Source organism: Stegodyphus dumicola, chromosome 2, assembly GCF_044657685.1.
Source record: "Stegodyphus dumicola isolate Sdum_Otavi_A_Nest chromosome 2, ASM4465768v1".
Taxonomy (NCBI): Eukaryota; Metazoa; Arthropoda; class Arachnida; order Araneae; family Eresidae; genus Stegodyphus; species Stegodyphus dumicola.
In genome coordinates, this window is record NC_140769.1 from 115,674,440 (window position 1) to 115,693,991 (window position 19,552).

General features: G+C 31.0%; 1 protein-coding gene across 2 annotated transcripts in view; it reads right to left on the reverse strand.

Moving 5' to 3' along the window:
- Nucleotides 1–1,823: 1,823 nt before the first annotated feature.
- Nucleotides 1,824–19,552, reverse strand: part of LOC118196502 (thioredoxin-related transmembrane protein 2 homolog) — a 74,994-nt gene continuing 57,265 nt past the window's right edge. The window contains exons 7-8 of one of the 2 annotated variants that reach the window (XM_035367966.2): nucleotides 11,981–12,110; nucleotides 1,824–9,897 (exon numbers count right to left, since the gene is read on the reverse strand). In XM_035367966.2, the coding sequence (XP_035223857.1) occupies nucleotides 9,790–9,897; nucleotides 11,981–12,110 (238 nt within the window). In that variant the 3' untranslated portion in view covers nucleotides 1,824–9,789. Of the gene's footprint in view, nucleotides 9,898–11,976; nucleotides 12,111–19,552 lie in introns of those variants that run through there. The other variant, XR_015039528.1, reaches the window with a different exon arrangement.

Sequence of the window (19,552 nt, forward strand, 5' to 3'; positions counted from 1 at the left end):
CTACAAAAAGTTTCTATTTTCTGCAGTTTTAATTTATTTAATCAAAATTGTGTATAGTATAAAGTCCAAAATCCGGAATGATATAAAATCCAGGTCACCGGCAACCTCCTTTTTTTTTTCAATTTTTTTTCTTTCTTTCTCATAATAAAACTTCCAGAGTCCCAATTCTTATTTTCACTTTGGCACTGCTGCTGATCTGACGAATCATTATTTAATATTTTGCTTTCGTTACTGAATGACTATCGACACACTGCAGCTTGAGAAATTACTCGGGAACACTTTCTTTTCACAATATTAGTAATTGAGTACCAGAAATCATGGCGACCTTTTATGCTGACATAGCGCTGGGCCATTATTGCAGACTTCGGCTAACTCTGCTGCAAAGTGCTGAGGAGGAGAAATTTGATAGAAATTTGTTTCCACGTGCAACAAAATAGATTTTGTAAATGATACTGATTGATCAAAAGATTACATTTAGTGCTGTTTGAATTGAAAATAAATTGTTATTTAAACCTGTGCTTCCAGAGCTGGTGCGGCCGCAACGGCAGCAGAATTTAGGGGAAGCAAAATTTTTAAGTAACATTCATATTTAATTTTCTGCATTTGCTGTAGTTATATTATTGTTGCTGAACATGCATAACCTTTGACAAAAATTCCTACCTTCAAATCCAACAGGCAGTTATCTCGTTTTTTATGCACGACATTAATCTTTTTATTGTTATTTTGAAAAAATGAAAATTTATTCATGAGAAATATTTGTAAGGGAACAACACAAATATTTATTTTATGCAAAAATTGCATTAAAAACGAAGGGAGAGGCATAATTTATTTGTTGTTAACTTATTGCACTTTTTCACGCATTTGTTTGATAGATTAAATTTTACATTAATGTTCAAATCTAAAATATGGGGACAGTGAATGAAAATTTAATGTATTTTAAACTTTTAACGTATGCTTGGGAAACATAAAAATGCAGTGGAAATGTCGATCCATCTGACTTCCCAGTAGGTAGAGATTATTATGAATATTAATAATGTGTCCTTTTTTTTTTAAATAATTTGTCCAGAACTTTTATGCAAATATCATTTATTACTTATAAATAAATTTTTGGAAAAATGCTATGTTACAACAAAATATTTTTTAATAAAAATTTTGAAAAATACATCTTTCTATTACGCTCGTAAAATTTTCAAAATAGATGTACATATTTCCTCCCCCCTCCAAAATAGGAATGGCATTCAAAGAATTAATTAATTATACCCACGAAAAGCAGTGCTATCATCAGCTGCATTCAAACTAGATTTTTCATTTGATGTGTTATGCATTGCTATCAAGGCTATCATATTTTGAACAAGTGAAGGAATTTAATATAAATGCTACTCAAAATTTTAAGCTTGATTATTTTCTCACTTATTTCTAAATAATTCTAATTAGGTATTTGGAATGATATTTTCTGCAAGATCCTCTATAATTATGCAGAGTTTAAGCGAAAATACCCTGTTAATCTTTTTGAGAAGAAAATTATTTATCGTATGTTAAACAAAATCTAAGTTTATGGGTTTAATAAGATGAACTCAAATTTTACGAAATGTATTGCTAAGGTTTTAGCAGTTAAAGAACCACTAGTGGGTCTTTGTAAAGGAAAAAAGAAACATAACATTATTCAGTTCGTAGCTGTGAAAAAAAATAGTAAAAACATAAAGGCAAATAGAGGGAACTGATGTAAGCAGATTTTATAACAGAATGTGTGTATAATGGAAATATCACATATAACTGTTGTCACGTTTAAGGAAAGTATGAACAACAGATAAGAAAAACAGAAGTCAAAAGAAACAAACATTTTAATGATTCAGCATTTTACAATAGGTAGTCAAAAGTGTGGTCACCAAGAGTAGTACAAAATTCACAGTAGCAGTGGATGCACTGGCATACATCAGAAAATATCCCAACCATTTTATGCACATTTTCCGTAGCATCTGTCAGTCTGGGCACAAGATCTTGATCGGACTCGATGAAACTTCTTTAGATTATGCTCGTAATTTGTGCCAGAAGAAATCCATACATGATTGTTGTCACAGTACACTGAATATACAGCATTCATCAAGAACTTCAATTAGGCATAATGCACAGTTAAAAAAATATATTTATTTCAAGACTTCAAAATGCTTACTACTTGATAAGCTGGATTCTGTTTGTTCTCTGTACTTCTTACAAACTTCTCTTCAGGGTTGCCATATTTATCAGCAACAATGCAGGGCCAAGCCATGCTCCTTTATTGCTGCCACAACTCACCACCACAACACATCAGAAAATATCTATTGTCAAAATTGCTTTGAAGGTAGCAAATGAAAAATGATTCATGCTTATATCCACCAATAAATTTAAAGGAATATGAACAATAAAAGATGCTTAAGTAGCAGAAAGGACACAAAGCACACATTCTGATGTTTTAAATCGGCATAACAATAATCAGCAACACATGCCTCAACAGTGAAATAATTCAAGATCATGGAGATCAAAGAAACTGATGCACTGGTAGTCTTTTCATCCAATTTTTACCCCTTGTCACCTGCAGAGGAATATCTTTTCCCCAGTTCAACCACTCACCCAAATGCATGCCACATTGAAGGGGGAAAAAGGGAGCTTTTCTCTATCCTTGTCTCTTTAATTTCTAATCTTTACCTCTATTTTCAAATCACTAATTTATGTACAATTATTAGTAAATTATTTTAAATGAATTTCAATTCATAAATTTTAAAGCATCTTGTACAGTTTCTTTTCTTTCTTAATGTGTATTATATTTTGGACACCTAAAGAAATCCAATAAAAATAAACTTCTAAAGCAAGAGCGATCCAAAAATGAATCAATGATATTGATTCTAATTCTTGGTCATAAACCACGGAGATCAAAATTGAAATTATTAAGCTACAAAATTTTGCTACAAAATTATTTTGATGTTAGCTATAACATTCATTTAGAAGTGTAAATGTTGAAATGTAATGATGACAATATATAAACAATTAAAGTTACTCATTTAGTTTTAGTTTCATATCTTTAAATATTTTAATATAACAGTTTAAATCTTAATTAATCATAATTAGACATTTATTTACATATTATACACATTTAGATCATAAGCAACTATAAGAAAAAAGCTGATTAACTCCTTATGACATTTAAATAAGTGTAATTGCATCACTAGTTTCATAAATTTAACTTCCACATACATAAAATAATGCCTTATTTTATGTAATAACAAGATATTTTTTATTCACATCTTCTCTCTTTTTAATGTCAGTCATGATTAGTGAAGAGTAACATTTTGGGAATGGGTATTTTAGATACTTCTTGAGCGAAGAAATTAACCATTTGATTAGTACAGTGTAACTTTTTTTAATATTGCAATTCTGTCATTTGTTGAAAAAAATTCCTTTTACTAGATGAATGAAATGATTTTGTTTACAACTCTTAGCAATGAATAAGGACGCTAAGAATTTTTATCTGTCTGAATTTAAAGCAAAAATATAATTAAAATCCTCACTTTGGAAAAATTTGCATATTTCATTCACAGTAATTTGCTACTTGGTATTTTCCTTATATATAAAATGAAGACAAATGAGTTTTTAGTAGAATGCATTTCATGAAGTCTTCTGCTAAGCTGATAATTTTTGTGTCCCTGCAATTAATTAAAATTCAATCTTCCTCCTTCTCCTTCCAATATCCTTCGATCTTCCTCTACACAACCTAATCAAAAATGCAATACTTTAATTACAGTTCAGTTTTAAATCAAGTATCAAATTAAATCCACATTCATCTTTTCAATCATTATTTCTTTATCCCTGAAATTTGTTTAGTAAAAAGCTTTGTCTGTTCAGGTTATATTACACAATATCTAGATCGATGGTCTTCGAATTTTCAATCCTGAATTATTAGTAGCATTTTTGGTAGCACATGTAAAAATATTTTCCTCTCATTCTAATATTAAAAACCAGTATAACAAATCATTGGTTATAAAATAAATTCTTATAATTCATGAGTCACATCAAGTCATGAATGGACACTATAGCAATAAGCTGAAACTACATTAGTGAACTGAACTTAAGCAACAAATTCATTTTTCAACCATGATATTGTCAAAAAGGGTTTTATTTTTAATCAATATAATGAAAAGCCAACTCAGTAGAACGATGCATATGCAAATATCAGCACCATGACATCAGAAGGCACACAAAAAGCAACCAGTCAGCATGTGTAGTGCAAAACAACTTAAAAAGAAGAAGGAAGACATATTTCAGGCATTCTTCTGAAAATTAGAGTAAGATTGTATGTGCAGTATGGCTACAAGAAAACATCAGTATGATAACAGATTGCAGAATGACTAGCAAGTTTCAGGGAAGTGTGTCGTTTGATGTCTGTCGCCCAAGGGTTCGGAGTTGATAAAAGCCTTGGAAAGCCTTCCAAACGACATGTAGAGCTGTAAGAAAGGTTGATACTGGTCAGCCAAAGAAAACAAAGGTGATTGATTACCAATATATCTCCCTGCAGGTGAAAAGAGATTGAAACCAGACAGCAGGCAACATTGCTTAATTGCATATGAGAACCAGACGGCAGGTGTTTCAGTTTACTGAAAGATAACTTCATTAAAGGTGGCCTATTCGCCTGCCATCTTGAATGATGCAACTATTGATAGCAGCCCATTGGTGGCAACGTTTCCAGTGAGGTATAAAACATAAAGACTTGATAGTTTATCAATGGAGTTCAAAAAATGTATTAAATAGGTGAATTAGATTTCTTGTAAGTTTTTAATATTTATAAGAATCTTTGTTTTAGTTTAATGTTCTTAGGTAACAAATGTTCTATGTGTGATCCTTTCGCAACATGGTAGAAATTATGTCTAAGAAGGGAGTAGTTCACTTTTCTTGAAATAGAAAACATATATAAAAGTCTTTATGATATATTTTAAAGTCTGCTGAAATTATTAAATTACAATTAATTTGAAAATACAAGGTTAACCTAAAAGAAATAAATACTTTCAAAATTTTACAGAAATAAGAATATTAATGGCATGGCTGAAATACTTATACAGTTAGAAGAACATAACTTACAGTTTATAAGGCTAGGTAACAAATGTTCTATGTGTGATTCTTTTGCAACATGGTAGATATCAATGCAACAGTCATGTTCTTCTCAAATATGACCTAGTACATGTTAAAAACATAGCAGATGTTCTGATGCATGGCTTAAAATTGCCCAAACTCGTATGAAAGGATGGAACAAGAAATGCAGGCTTTGATGCATCTCCATAACAAGTAATCACATGGTCTTAAGTCTGAACTTGTTGATGGTCAACATGCCACAGCCATGTATTAGTCTGTTAAATGACCAATCCAACAAGGCAGATTTTCATTCATATCATGTACTAAAACAATGCTATAACATTACATTTGTTTTTGCATACTGAAGCACATAAAATGTTTTGATCAGATTAGCAGCCACATTATTCAAATAACAGCTACAGCAGCATTCACATGATGCTAACATAACACCCCCCCAAAAGAAGGAAGTTATAAACTTTTTTTTTAATTATACTAAATGCTACCTGCTTAAAATAAAGACTTTTCATTTTAAATAGGTAATCTATTTCTTTTAGACTAACTCTGTATTTTTATGAGAGCTGCTTTAATGATTAATCATAATTAATATAGCTATTACTTTTATTTCTTAAGCATATGCATGTACAACTCTTGAAACATTTCAGAAACCCAGAAATTTTACATTTAATGCATTTACATTTATGATGCAATTTTTACAAGAAATTTTGTTCACTACAGCTCTTTATAAGAAACTGTTTAAATTACTGAATTTTTTTGGCACAGATTTCTTCCTCTAAATTATACCTTTTCTATAATTAAAAAATACAGTATTTTAAAAATTACCATTTTTTACATAATTTTTAATTTCTTGCATGTGTGTATAAGGGGGGGGAAGGAAAAGAACCAAACTTATCCAAACTTAATCTGATATATTTAATAATAATAAATGTCAATAGAGCTCTACACCTATTGTTCTATCAAAATGATAGAATTTCCCATTTGGGTAAAAAAGGTGCATGCTAATTTTCAGTCATCAGTCACAGCTTCTCTGTAGTGCTTGATATGCTGAAAAGTCTCACAGGTTAAAAGGGTTTCTGAAATGTTTCAAGAGTAATGACAGTACCTACTCCACATATTAAGTTGCTTATAGATTTCAACCAGCTGCAGATCCAGTGGCGTAGCTAGGGTGGGGCAAAGGGCAGACATCTATCCCCAGGCACAGCTTCCAAGGGGCACCAAATTGATGCTACGAAATTTTTTAATGAAGTGTTTCCTATTCTTGGCACACAGAAAGGGTCGCAAATTCTTCAGCTGTCGCCGGGTGCTGGAAACTCTAGCTATATCCCTGTGCAGACCTCACAGGTATTTTATGCATAAATTTATCATTTGATATAACTATATGTTGCTGCCTTTATTGTTATAAAATGAAGCATGTTTTTAGGTCTCACCAATTTGATATGGCTGCAAAGAAAAAGCCAAAAGGGGGGGGGAAGATGAAAATCATGAATTTATGATGGATGATGGAAACCGTGAATGGACTGATTTGTTCGTGTTTATACAAAACTCAAATGTCATTCTAACCTGTCTTATATGTCAAGAAAAATTGGAGAGAAATCAAATTTGGAAAGACGCTTTAAACATGCATCATTCAGCAGTATATGACCCACAGGTGACTTAAAGAAGAAAGCAGTTGAGGAACTTCAAAACAGTTAAGAAAAATCAAGTTCTGTATTTAATTATTAGGTGCAATCTTCCAACAATGATAATACTGCAAGCTTTATTGTTAGTCAAGAGACTGCTGAGTGAGGCAAATCATATATAGATGGTGAAATATTAAAAGTTGTTTTATAAATGCTTCTGAAGAGCTATTCTGGGATTTTAAGAACAATGCAGAAATTCTTGAAAAAACAAATATAGTTACCACTGTCCTTTAAACAAGCAAAAGACAAAACAGTCAAAATGTCTTCAAGTATAACCATTCAGCAAACTGAAGATCTTAAATGGATTTGTTTAAGCTTTATCAATAATGGCTGACAAATCTTATGGCATAAATGAAAGTGCCTGTGTCACTTTTTTGCATGATTTATTTCGTCTATGGAAAATTCATAAGGGAAATCTTAATCTTATACAAGATCTTTAGCTCTTCTGACTAGTGAGTTTGCCGACTACTGTTCTAGAATATTCTAAATAATATGCCATAAGGCAACAGAGATAACAGAAACTTTTCAGTTTTTTACAGAGGCTATTCGCACATTTTTTAGACGATTTTGGTAAGCGGTAATAAAAAATCATTTGCTTCAAAAGAAGTAACTGCAATTGTACTATGTTTTTAAAAGTCAAAATTATTGTTTGTGGCTTGAAAGTTTTGTTTTTATTATTCAAAATGGCGAATTTAACAAAGCAGTGGCTCGAAGGCTACATTTATGCTCTTTCCAAAGAGAAATATGCATACTTTGTTATCCAAAAACGATGTGAGAGTCATGGTTTTGTGATATCTAAAGCGTCGATAGGTAATATCATCAACAAGAAAAGAAAAAACGTCAAATTGGAGCCTCAAGTGAGAAAATAATTCCAAATAAGTATCCAAGGAAAAAACGGACATCTTCGACTATTGCAAAGGTACGTTGTTTAATGTTAAAAGAAAATCCCCCTAGTCAACGGACAGTTGCAAAATCATTAAAATGCTTGGTGTCCACTGTAAACAAAATGATAAACGTTGATTTAAATCTTAAGAAAGTGAAAAAATGCAATGTGCATCTTCTTCCAAAGCATATCGCTCAATGCAGGACACGCTGCAGAATTCTATATGAGAAACACTTATCCAAAGAAAAATGGAAAACAATTGTCACAATAGATGAAGCATGGGTGTAGTTAATGATTGTAACAAAAAAAAAAAAAAAAAAAAGCCATTTATTATCATAAAAGGGGAGAAAAAAATTTAAGTACATGGTTCAAAGAATCGAAAGAAAGTTTTTCTAAGGGATTCATGATTGTTGCTGGTTTTTGATATAATGGTAAGTTAAAAATAAAGAGAGCGCAAAAAAATGTCAAGATTAACTCCAAATACTATCAGGAACATATTTTATCGCCGATGTTTCTGAATGAAATACCATCGCTTTACCCACAGTGCCATCAATCTGTGAGACTCCATCAGGACAAAGCTAACAGTTGCACATCAAAATCCACAGTAAATTTCCTAAAAGAAATGGAACAAAAAACTGGTATCATGGCCATACCCTTCACTGATATCCCTACTAAATCTGCCGATGTGTTACCTATGGATTTTTGTGCATTCGGACTTTTAAAAACTGCATTATTGAAACGTTGTCCCAAAACCCTAACAGGACTCTCTGGAAAGAAAAAGGCATTATTATCCTGGAAATTGCAGTGTCGAAAGATACATCAGAATAAGGGATGTCAAATAGAATATTTAAAACACAAGAATTTTATGTAATTTAGTTTTGTGAATACAATATACATCGTCTAAAAAATGTATGAACAGCCTCTGTAAATGGCATTTCTAAAATTTCTTTAGCTTAAAAATTTTCTAAATGCTGCTAGTATCTCCTTTTTTTTGTAATCAACTTACAAATTACAGAATTTCAGAATTTTTTAAGTTAGAAATTTTTAAAAAATGTAAGTTATGCAATCAAATGAAATTAATATTCTTACAGTACAAACAGCTATCAGATTTTAAAAACAGCTATTGTTAGAATGTTGCTAAATGCTATTTCTTAAATGAAATAAATAACACACACGATATTTAAGGGGGAGGAAGGGTCAATGTAGAAAACCAAGATTTTACCTCTCAATAATTTATGTATTTCTGAATAAATATAAAATAATATCATTCTAATAAATGGAAAATATATCACATTTATCAAAATATATATATTTGATACGTTAAAACAGCCAATAACACAGTATTTATGATTACAGTTTTAATTACCAATTAGTATTCTCACTAGAAACAATACTTCCCCCTTAATAAGATAATTTTTTAACTATTTATTATCCATTTTATGCACAATAAAAATTATACAAAATTCAATATGCTCTGAAATTAATTAAATATTTTTACCACTTGAAATGCTATAGTTTTCCACTTTTTTGATTTCATCAATCAAATAATATACACATATTACAGCAATGCGACATGCTTAGAATTTCTTTTAAATTATCAGGAAAAATATTTTTATTATAAATAAATATATATCAAAATAAATATTAAGAATCCTTTTAAAAAATGCCACAGTATTTCCAGAAAAGTTTTAATAATGAACATAAGGAGAAATTATTTAATTCACTGCTAAAGCATTGAAATATACTTTCAGTAACATTCTGCATCAGCAAAACATGTTTACAGACAATAATTTCTTGCAAATTACTTTTCTTTTTTATTGTACATTTTGACAATACTATTAATATATTTTTAGAATTTAGCACATGAAGAAAGAAAATAAGAGTTCATGTAAGAGATTTCAACTTACAATCAGAATGTACATAATTTTCTTATGTATATTTTAAATTTTAAAAAGAGGAGAATAATTCTAAGAACTCTTATAGCAGTAAAAAATTTCTAGCTGAACAATTCTAAAACATAAAATAACATCCATGAAAAAGAATGCATACAAGAATTGCATATCTTTGGTAACAAATAACTATAATTGTGCAATTCTGTAATGCCACAGATGTCTAATCCTCTTTTACATGTGTTTCCACTTCTTTTTTCTGCTTCTTAATAGGATTGGCCTTGCATTCTTCATATAGATTGTTCAGGTTAAAAGCAGCCGTAACATTTTCCTTGAAATTAAAATTAAAATGCTGTTAAATTTGTGGAGTTAATATAAGCATATGTATGTGTGCTTGCAAATCATACAACAATTTAATTTCAGAAATGAATGCAAATAGTTATTCCCTTTCCCTTCCAATTTGTGCAAATGCCACAGCCATGATGATTTCCACTGAAATTACTCGAAAAATATAGTAGAGAATGTTTAAGAATTTATGCAAAATTTATTTATATATGCCAAATATGACTAGACATGTTCTAATAGCAATTTCATTCTTTTTTTATTTTTTTTTTTTTAAATCCATGCTGTTTTGCATAATAATGAATAAGGTCAGGTTTGTTTTTAACTAAGGGAAGTATTTTACGATGTGTTGCTAAGAAAAGATATGCTTTTATGGAGAACATTCTAATATTAAATTAGCTATTATTTACACTGCAAATGGGGGTTTGAGCTGTGAAGAATAGAATTCACGATAAATTAATGTAGAAATCAAACAATATAAATTACTGTTTATCAGCTTTAGCCACTTGAACACTGTTTAACTAGAAATTCTCAGAATATAATTATAATGAACAAAAGCAGTCACTAAAATTGTTTTCAACAGTTTCAAAAATTTAGATAGGGTCTTCAAAATTATGTGTTTTATTATTCAACAATAATTAAAAAAATAATACATAAAGTTTAAAAAGTCACAAAGCATGATCAAAACAATAATGTTATTTATATTTGCAACATCTGCATTGAGCCCATTTTGCCCAATGAAGAAGGTCTTCCAATTTTAAACTTCCAACTTTTATCAATATATATATGAATCTATTTATCTGAAATCTTAAGAAACTATGGAGAATTGTGCAAGATATATGGCAGTTTATTCCTGTTGAAAAACGTCAAAAATTAGCCAAGTGCATGCAAAACAGAATAAATGCGGCATTTTAAAACTAAGGTTTTGCAACTAAATAAAGGACTTAAAATGTTTATGAAAAATAAAGGTATAAAATAAAGGTATGAAAAATAAAGGTAATAACCAGGTGTTATTTTTTTAAGTGCATTTAGGGACAGTTCAAAGAAAAGCACTAAACATAAAGTAACCCAATATCAGTGATAAGACTTACAGAAACAATAAATTATATCACCAAAGTCCAAACAATGCATGTTAAAACCACAAATTTAAGAAGTTAAACACACATTCTTAAATTTTCAAATAAATAAATAAAAGTTTTTCCCGCCCTTCCCCATAGCTGCAAGTACAGTGATGATGACTGTTTACAAATCTATTATAAATATCTACATTTGTATTTTAAAATGAAATAAATGCACAACTGATTTTTAAAACTCTGTGTTTTTCATGCTAAAAGCTGTAATTTAAATTCAAAACATACAATGGCAAAACTGTCAAGAAAAATATATTGCCATCTTAAGCAACTAAAAACTAATGTTTCAAAGAATTTGAAAGTAATCTGAAATTTTGACTAACTTATTTTAAAAACAATTTGCTCTGAAAAATCTGTCTTGGCAAAGTCATGTAAACAATTAAAATATACCAATATACCATCTTTAACTGCTATTTTATCAGCACACCATGATAATTTTAGGAAACACAAACTGTATTCAGTAAATTTTATACTCCATCTGTAGTTGGAATCAAACTTACAAACAAACTTAAGATATTTTAAGTCATTTTCTGAAAAGAATTACTTTTCTTTTCAGATAAAATAAAATATATCTAATAATTGCAGTTTTAAAAAGTAAGTTGTGCTAATATCATACTGTGAATCATAGTATCGAAGTATAAAGCAATTTTTTTTAGTATATTTCTAATAAAATATGCATTAGGTAAGAAGATAAAATGCATTAGGTAAGAAGAATTAAAATATAAAAAGCAACTCAAACTGATAAATATGCTGGTTGCTTCTCGTTAGTGAAGTAGAGGATATTTCAATCATGACTCAGGTAGGAAAAACAAAGATGTGTTGTAGTTATTGTTATGATGATAACTGAAGTGGCAAAGCTCTGTGAGTTTGACATAAGGATTGCACTCAGCAATTTATATATAAATATGAGTATAATCACAAATAAAATTTTTAAAAAATTACCTCAGAGAAGAAAAATTTTATAAGTTGATATTTTGCATCAACAGTAGGCCTACGATTTACTTCTTTTCCATTTCTGAACAAGATTACAGTAGGCAGTTGTTTAGTAAATGCAGAAGTACTGACATGGAACCTAAATATAAACTCAAATATATATGTTGCATTTTCATTTTCAGCATTATGTATAATATATTCCAAGAGCTAAAAAGAAAATATTGCATTAACATATTTTAATTTCATTTAGTTTTTCAACATAAGTAACTTTTAAACAGCCTAAACTAATAGTTTCCAAGGTGTGAATCACAAAAACCTTTTAAGTATTCTTTTTCTCATCATACAGTTGTATATATTTAACACTTAATTTAATATGAATAAATTGAAAAAATTAAATTTTTAATTAATAGTTATATGTTTATCTATTATTCTTTTAACTACGCTGTCCTCTTCTGGGAATCATCTTTTTTCTCAACATAATTATATGCACGTGGGTCGCAAGTTGTATTCAGATGCACTGTAGTCGCAAAGTTTAAAAGTTTAGAAAATACAATTTGGATTATATTTTAATGTATTCTAATTAATTCGAGAATGTTATTTTAAACTTAGTAAAGTTACACAGATTTCAAACAAAATCCATAGCAAAAAATTATTTTTGAAACAATTTATTATTTTGTTTTAATTTATTATGTGCTTTGACATTAGGCACTACACAACAAGTGTCCCGTGGAGGACAATATAATTTCATATTACCCTTTATTCCTGAGTGCAATAAATAAGATGATTCAGTTTAATATTGTTAAATATCAAGGTTCTTCTCTTTACAGTCTTAAGACGAAAAGTTGACATAATACAATACAAAGTCTTTAATCCGGACTCGTCGGCACTTCGCGGATTCTGGATTAGGAGTTTTTCCGGATTACAGATCATCAATTTAAATCTGGTGAGATGGCATGCAGAAATTATAAAATTAAAATTAGGAAACTGTAATTTATGAAATAAAAAGCAATTATGATCTAAAGAGTATCAAAATTAACCAAAAAAAAAAAAAAAAAAAAAAAAAAAAAAAAAAAAAAAAAAAAAAAAGCTTAATATTTATTTGTTTACGTTACTAAACATTTCTTTCAATACTAATTCAAACAAGTCAAACAACAAAAATCTGCATTATGTTTACAAAATTTTCACAGGACTAGTTTCGATGGTTTTACCAACCAACATCCTCAGCTACAAAACCGCAAATGAACAAGATAGGAAATAATGATTAGATAAGATAAGAAAGCCTGGACAAGAATAAGCAAGTGGCGCCATCTGTTGGTGAAACCAGAACTAAGGCTGAATTATAATTTCTTTAAAGGCTGAAGGCAAATTTGGATTGGAATTAGGATCGTTAACTAGAACAGAAAGATTTTTATGAATGTGAAATGCCTCTAGAAAATCCAGTTCTGCAATGGAAGATGTTTTTTGAATTATTTTGGCAGCAGAAAAATTGAAAAAGTGATTTTCGGACCAACAATGTTGAGCAACAGAAGACTTCAGTGTTTCCTTTTTTCTCCTTGACGTATGTTCCTTGACGCAAAATTTTAAGGCTCTCTTACTTTGGCCAATGTAAATTAAACCACACTGGCAAGGAATCCTATAAATACCCCAGGAATTCATATCCAGAATGGGGTCCTTGAGTATGGAACTCGGAATTTTATTGATGGGAGAATAAACAAACCCGAAAGTTAAATTTCTGCAAAATATGTGCAACTTTATAGCTTACTGATGGAAAGAAGGGAATGACAACAGAATTTTTATAATCTCCTAAAACAAGAGTGTGCCTTTTAGTGTGTTGAGATGAGAATTTTTTAACTGCTTGATTAATAATGTTGTTTGAAAAGCCCCTGTCAATAGCTATTGCTTTTAAATAATTTAGTTCTTCATCAAGGGCTAGTTTGGAGGAGCAAACTTGAAGAGCACGGAAAACATAGGAATAAAATGAAGCTAACTTTTGTTTAGTCGGATGACATGATTTAAAGTGTGGTGGAAGGCAAACCGATGAAGGTTTACAGTAAACCGTAGTACTGAAGTTGGATGTGTTACGTGTGACCAGAATGTCGAGAAACGGAAGATAATTGCAAGTCTCAAGCTCAAAAGTGAACTGAATAGCAGGATCAATAAAATTCATTGTTGAAAGAACTTTATTTAAATCATCTTTATTACCTTCAAACAGGGTAAAAGTATCGTCTACGTAGCGGAACCATGCTGGGAAGTTTAAAGCTTCAAACATTTTTGATTCATAATAATGCATGTAGATATCAGCCAGGATAGGACTGAGGGGGCTTCCCATAACTAATCCCTCAGTTTGCTTGTAATATTTATTTTGGAAAACAAAATGTGTTTGTTTCAAACAGAGTTGAGTGAGAGAAATCAGCTCATCAATTTCAATGCAAGAGAAATGAAATTCGCGAAGTCTGGTTTCTAGACATCTTAATGCACTCTCCACTGGGACATTGGTGAATAATGATTTTACATCAAAAGAAACCATAAGTAAATTACTAGGAAAAATGTTTTTAACCTTTTTTATAAACTCTATTGAATTTTTTATGGTGTAAATGTTATTGTCTAATAGAGTTGAAAATCTAGAAACTTAATATTTAGCTAATGGATATAAGGCAGTACCTAAATTTGAAACAATAGTGCGGAAAGGAATACCACTTTTATGAATTTTGGGAAGAGCACAATCCGCAACAGACGGGATAAGCGAATGTTTTAAGTTGCTTGAAATGATTTGCGAAGATTTGATCGCAGTTTTTATTTTTGACAAGTCCGAAGGTGAAGGATCTTTAGGGATCGGATTATATGGTCCTTCGTTTAAGAGTTTAGTGACACCATCGATGTAAGTGTTCTTATCCATGACGACTATCTGGCCACCTTTGTCGGCCTTTGAAATGATAATATCCGGGTTAGAATGAATTTCGATCATTGTAGCTCTTTCTCTCGCAGTTAAATTTGGTTTCAAATGTTCATTATTGAATTTCACATTATGAGCGATAAGATGCCTAATCATTTCTTTCTGTGAATCTGAAACTTTACTGAACTTGAAAGCTTTTTCGATAGGAGCCAAAATCTTTGGAATTGAGGTTTGACAGGTTTGTGAGAAGTTAAAATTATATTTTAGAATTCTCTCTTGTTCTTTTAAAAGACTAACATTAGAAATATTAACTATTGGCTTGATGTTTACAATGGGAAGATTTTTTGAACTACTTGAACTGGAAGACTGTAAAAGAAGTTTTTCGAATTTAACTGCAAGGGTGTTTTTATGACAGTTAACTGCATTCTCCATTCTAGACCAAGACTTTTGTTCAAGGGCAGTGAATTTTGGATATGATTTAGTGAGTTCCAAATGAGGCTTATAGAGTTCATGTTCAATTTTGGAACTTGCAATTTAACAGAATTCTTGAAACGCGACTTGAAGGTTTTTGATTAGATTTGATTTGAATATTATTGGGATCAATTTTTTACATTTACATTTAAGTAAAAAGTCAAGATGATTCAGGAATTTTTGCCATTTCAGGCTTAATTTAGTGAAACGATTAACGGATGAAGGCATGATAAACAATGCAGAAAATCAAACTAAATTAACTAAGTAATAATAAAGCACACACAAAACAGCAGAAAAGTCCCTCACTGAAATGAATAGAAAACAAAACGTTTGTAAGCAAAATGCATGAAATCAGACAAGCAAAGCACAATATACAAATATACAAAACATAAACATAACTTGAAAATTGAAAAATAGTACTTACCGAAACTCATGCAATCACAAAATGGCGGCCACACCACGTGTAAAAAATAAGCCTGTTTGGGGCTTCTATAATTAAGACACAATTATACGCCGAATAAATACTAATTCAGAAGTCAAACAACAAAAATCAGCGTTATGTCTACAAAATTTTCACAGGACTAGTTTCGATGGTTTTACAGAACCACCATCCTCAGCTGCAAAACCGCAAATGAACAAGATAGGAAATAATGATTAGATAAGATAAGAAAGCCTGGACAAGAATAAGCAAGTGGCACCATCTGTTGGTGAAACCAGAACTAAAACATAATTTCTTTAAAGGCAAACATGGATTGGAATTAGGATCAGTAACTAGAACAGAAAGATTTTCTTGAATGTGAAATGTCTCGAGAAAATCCAGTTCTCCAATGGAGACTTCGAGTCGCGTTTCAAGAATTCTGTTAAATTGCAAGCTTGCCTTACTTCGGTCTGTCATAAGAGATACACGTCAACAATTGTCCAAAATTGAACATGAACTCTATATGCTTCATTTGGAGCTCGCTAAATCATATCCAAAATTCACTGCCCTTGAACAAAAGTCTTGGTCTAGAATGGAGAATGCAGTTAACCGTCATAAAAACACCCTTGCAGTTAGATTCGAAAAACTTCTTTTACAGTCTTCCAGTTCAAGTAGTTCAAAAAATCTTCCCATTGTAAACATCAAGCCAATAGTTAATATTTCTAATGTTAGTCTTTCAGAAGAACAAGAGAGAATTCTAAAATATAATTTTAACTTCTCACAAACCTGTCAAACCTCAATTCCAAAGATTTTGGCTCCTATCGAAAAAGCTTTTAAGTTCAGTAAAGTTTCAGATTCACAGAAAGAAATGATTAGGCATCTTATCGCTCATAATGTGAAATTCAATAATGAACCTTTGAAACCAAATTTAACTGCGAGAGAAAGAGCTACAATGATCGAAATTCATTCTAACCCGGATATTATCATTTCAAAGGCCGACAAAGGTGGCCAGATAGTCGTCATGGATAAGAACACTTACATCGATGGTCTCATTAAACTCTTAAACGAAGGACCATATAATCCGATCCCTAAAGATCCTTCACCTTCGGACTTGCCAAAAATAAAACTGCGATCAAATCTTCGCAAATCATTTCAAGCAACTTAAAACATTCGCTTATCCCGTCTGTTGCGGATTGTGCTCTTCCCAAAATTCATAAAAGTGGTATTCCTTTCCGCACTATTGTTTCAAATTTAGGTACTGCCTTATATCCATTAGCTAAATATTAAGTTTCTAGATTTTCAACTCTATTAGACAATAACATTTACACCATAAAAAATTCAATAGAGTTTATAAAAAAGGTTAAAAACATTTCTCCTAGTAATTTACTTATGGTTTCTTTTGATGTAAAATCATTATTCACCAATGTCCCAGTGGAGAGTGCATTAAGATGTCTAGAAACCAGACTTCGCGAATTTCATTTCTCTTGCATTGAAATTGATGAGCTGATTTCTCTCACTCAACTCTGTTTGAAACAAACACATTTTGTTTTCCAAAATAAATATTACAAGCAAACTGAGGGATTAGTTATGGGAAGCCCCCTCAGTCCTATCCTGGCTGATATCTACATGCATTATTATGAATCAAAAATGTTTGAAGCTTTAAACTTCCCAGCATGGTTCCGCTACGTAGACGATACTTTTACCCTGTTTGAAGGTAATAAAGATGATTTAAATAAAGTTCTTTCAACAATGAATTTTATTGATCCTGCTATTCAGTTCACTTTTGAGCTTGAGACTTGCAATTATCTTCCGTTTCTCGACATTCTGGTCACACGTAACACATCCAACTTCAGTACTACGGTTTACTGTAAACCTTCATCGGTTTGCCTTCCACCACACTTTAAATCATGTCATCTGACTAAACAAAAGTTAGCTTCATTTTATTCCTATGTTTTCCGTGCTCTTCAAGTTTGCTCCTCCAAACTAGCCCTTGATGAAGAACTAAATTATTTAAAAGCAATAGCTATTGACAGGGGCTTTTCAAACAACATTATTAATCAAGCAGTTAAAAAATTCTCATCTCAACACACTAAAAGGCACACTCTTGTTTTAGGAGATTATAAAAATTCTGTTGTCATTCCCTTCTTTCCATCAGTAAGCTATAAAGTTGCACATATTTTGCAGAAATTTAACTTTCGGGTTTGTTTATTCTCCCATCAATAAAATTCCGAGTTCCATACTCAAGGACCCCATTCTGGATATGAATTCCTGGGGTATTTATAGGATTCCTTGCCAGTGTGGTTTAATTTACATTGGCCAAAGTAAGAGAGCCTTAAAATTTTGCGTCAAGGAACATACGTCAAGGAGAAAAAAGGAAACACTGAAGTCTTCTGTTGCTCAACATTGTTGGTCCGAAAATCACTTTTTCAATTTTTCTGCTGCCAAAATAATTCAAAAAACATCTTCCATTGCAGAACTGGATTTTCTAGAGGCATTTCACATTCATAAAAATCTTTCTGTTCTAGTTAACGATCCTAATTCCAATCCAAATTTGCCTTCAGCCTTTAAAGAAATTATAATTCAGCCTTAGTTCTGGTTTCACCAACAGATGGCGCCACTTGCTTATTCTTGTCCAGGCTTTCTTATCTTATCTAATCATTATTTCCTATCTTGTTCATTTGCGGTTTTGTAGCTGAGGATGTTGGTTTGGTAAAACCATCGAAACTAGTCCTGTGAAAATTTTGTAGACATAACACTGAGTTTTGTTGTTTGACTTCTGAATTACTATTTATTCGGCGTGTTATTGTGTCTTAATTTCTTTCAATGTAAGTTGGTTAATTTGCTTCATTTTGTGCTAATACTTTCTCTTTAATTCTATAAACAGACATAATTTCTTGTTCAGTTACAAAGTTCCACTGTTCAAGTCCTGTAATTGCTGTGTCGAGAATACCGACTAACTTGTCAATCGAAATTTTTTCGTTTTCAATAACCTCTCTGTCACTTTCTTCACTATTGGAAGCACGCATGTGTAAATGCTTTACTGGCTTTACACGCATACGTAGTGGAAGCGTGCATGTGTAAGCGCTTTACGCGCATGTGTAAGTTTGTGGCTTTGAGGTCCGGATTATAGATCATTCTGGATAATGGACATCCAGATTACGGACTTTATACTGTATTATTTCCTTGTATTTTATTAATCACCAGAATAAAAACTTTCAGTCATTTGTTACATTTTTATTAGTGTTTATATTGTTGCAAGCATATGGATTCGTAATAAACCAAAAGCAAAAGTCCGAAAATAGGTTAATAAAAATTTATTTTTATCAAACATAATATTTCAGAACCCACAGAAATATTTGTACAAATGTTCACAATATCACACAGTATAATCAGCAGTTACACTTCAAACTACTAAGAACATTAAACACAATGCAATGCAAAGCACATCTAAAGAGAAAGCAAATTCCGATTTATCTCAATTCACACAAAATTACAACTCGCAACAACAATAACTAAGCAATTGAAAGTAGATACTTTCTCTCTGACCTTAAATAGCTTTCAACCAGCCGCTGAATGTATTTCTAATTCTTTCTGCTTCTCAAAATTACTGGAAAGCAATACAGGGGTCGAATTACAGTTACAGCTTACATAGTGGTCAATTATATTTTTTTCAGTTACAGTACTTATTATGGTGATACAGGAATTACACCAAAATGTCAACACAGTGATTGCCAAGTCAGCAAAACTGTTGTCAGCTTGGCGGTATCTCACAAATTACCGAGATACACATTTTCTCTAT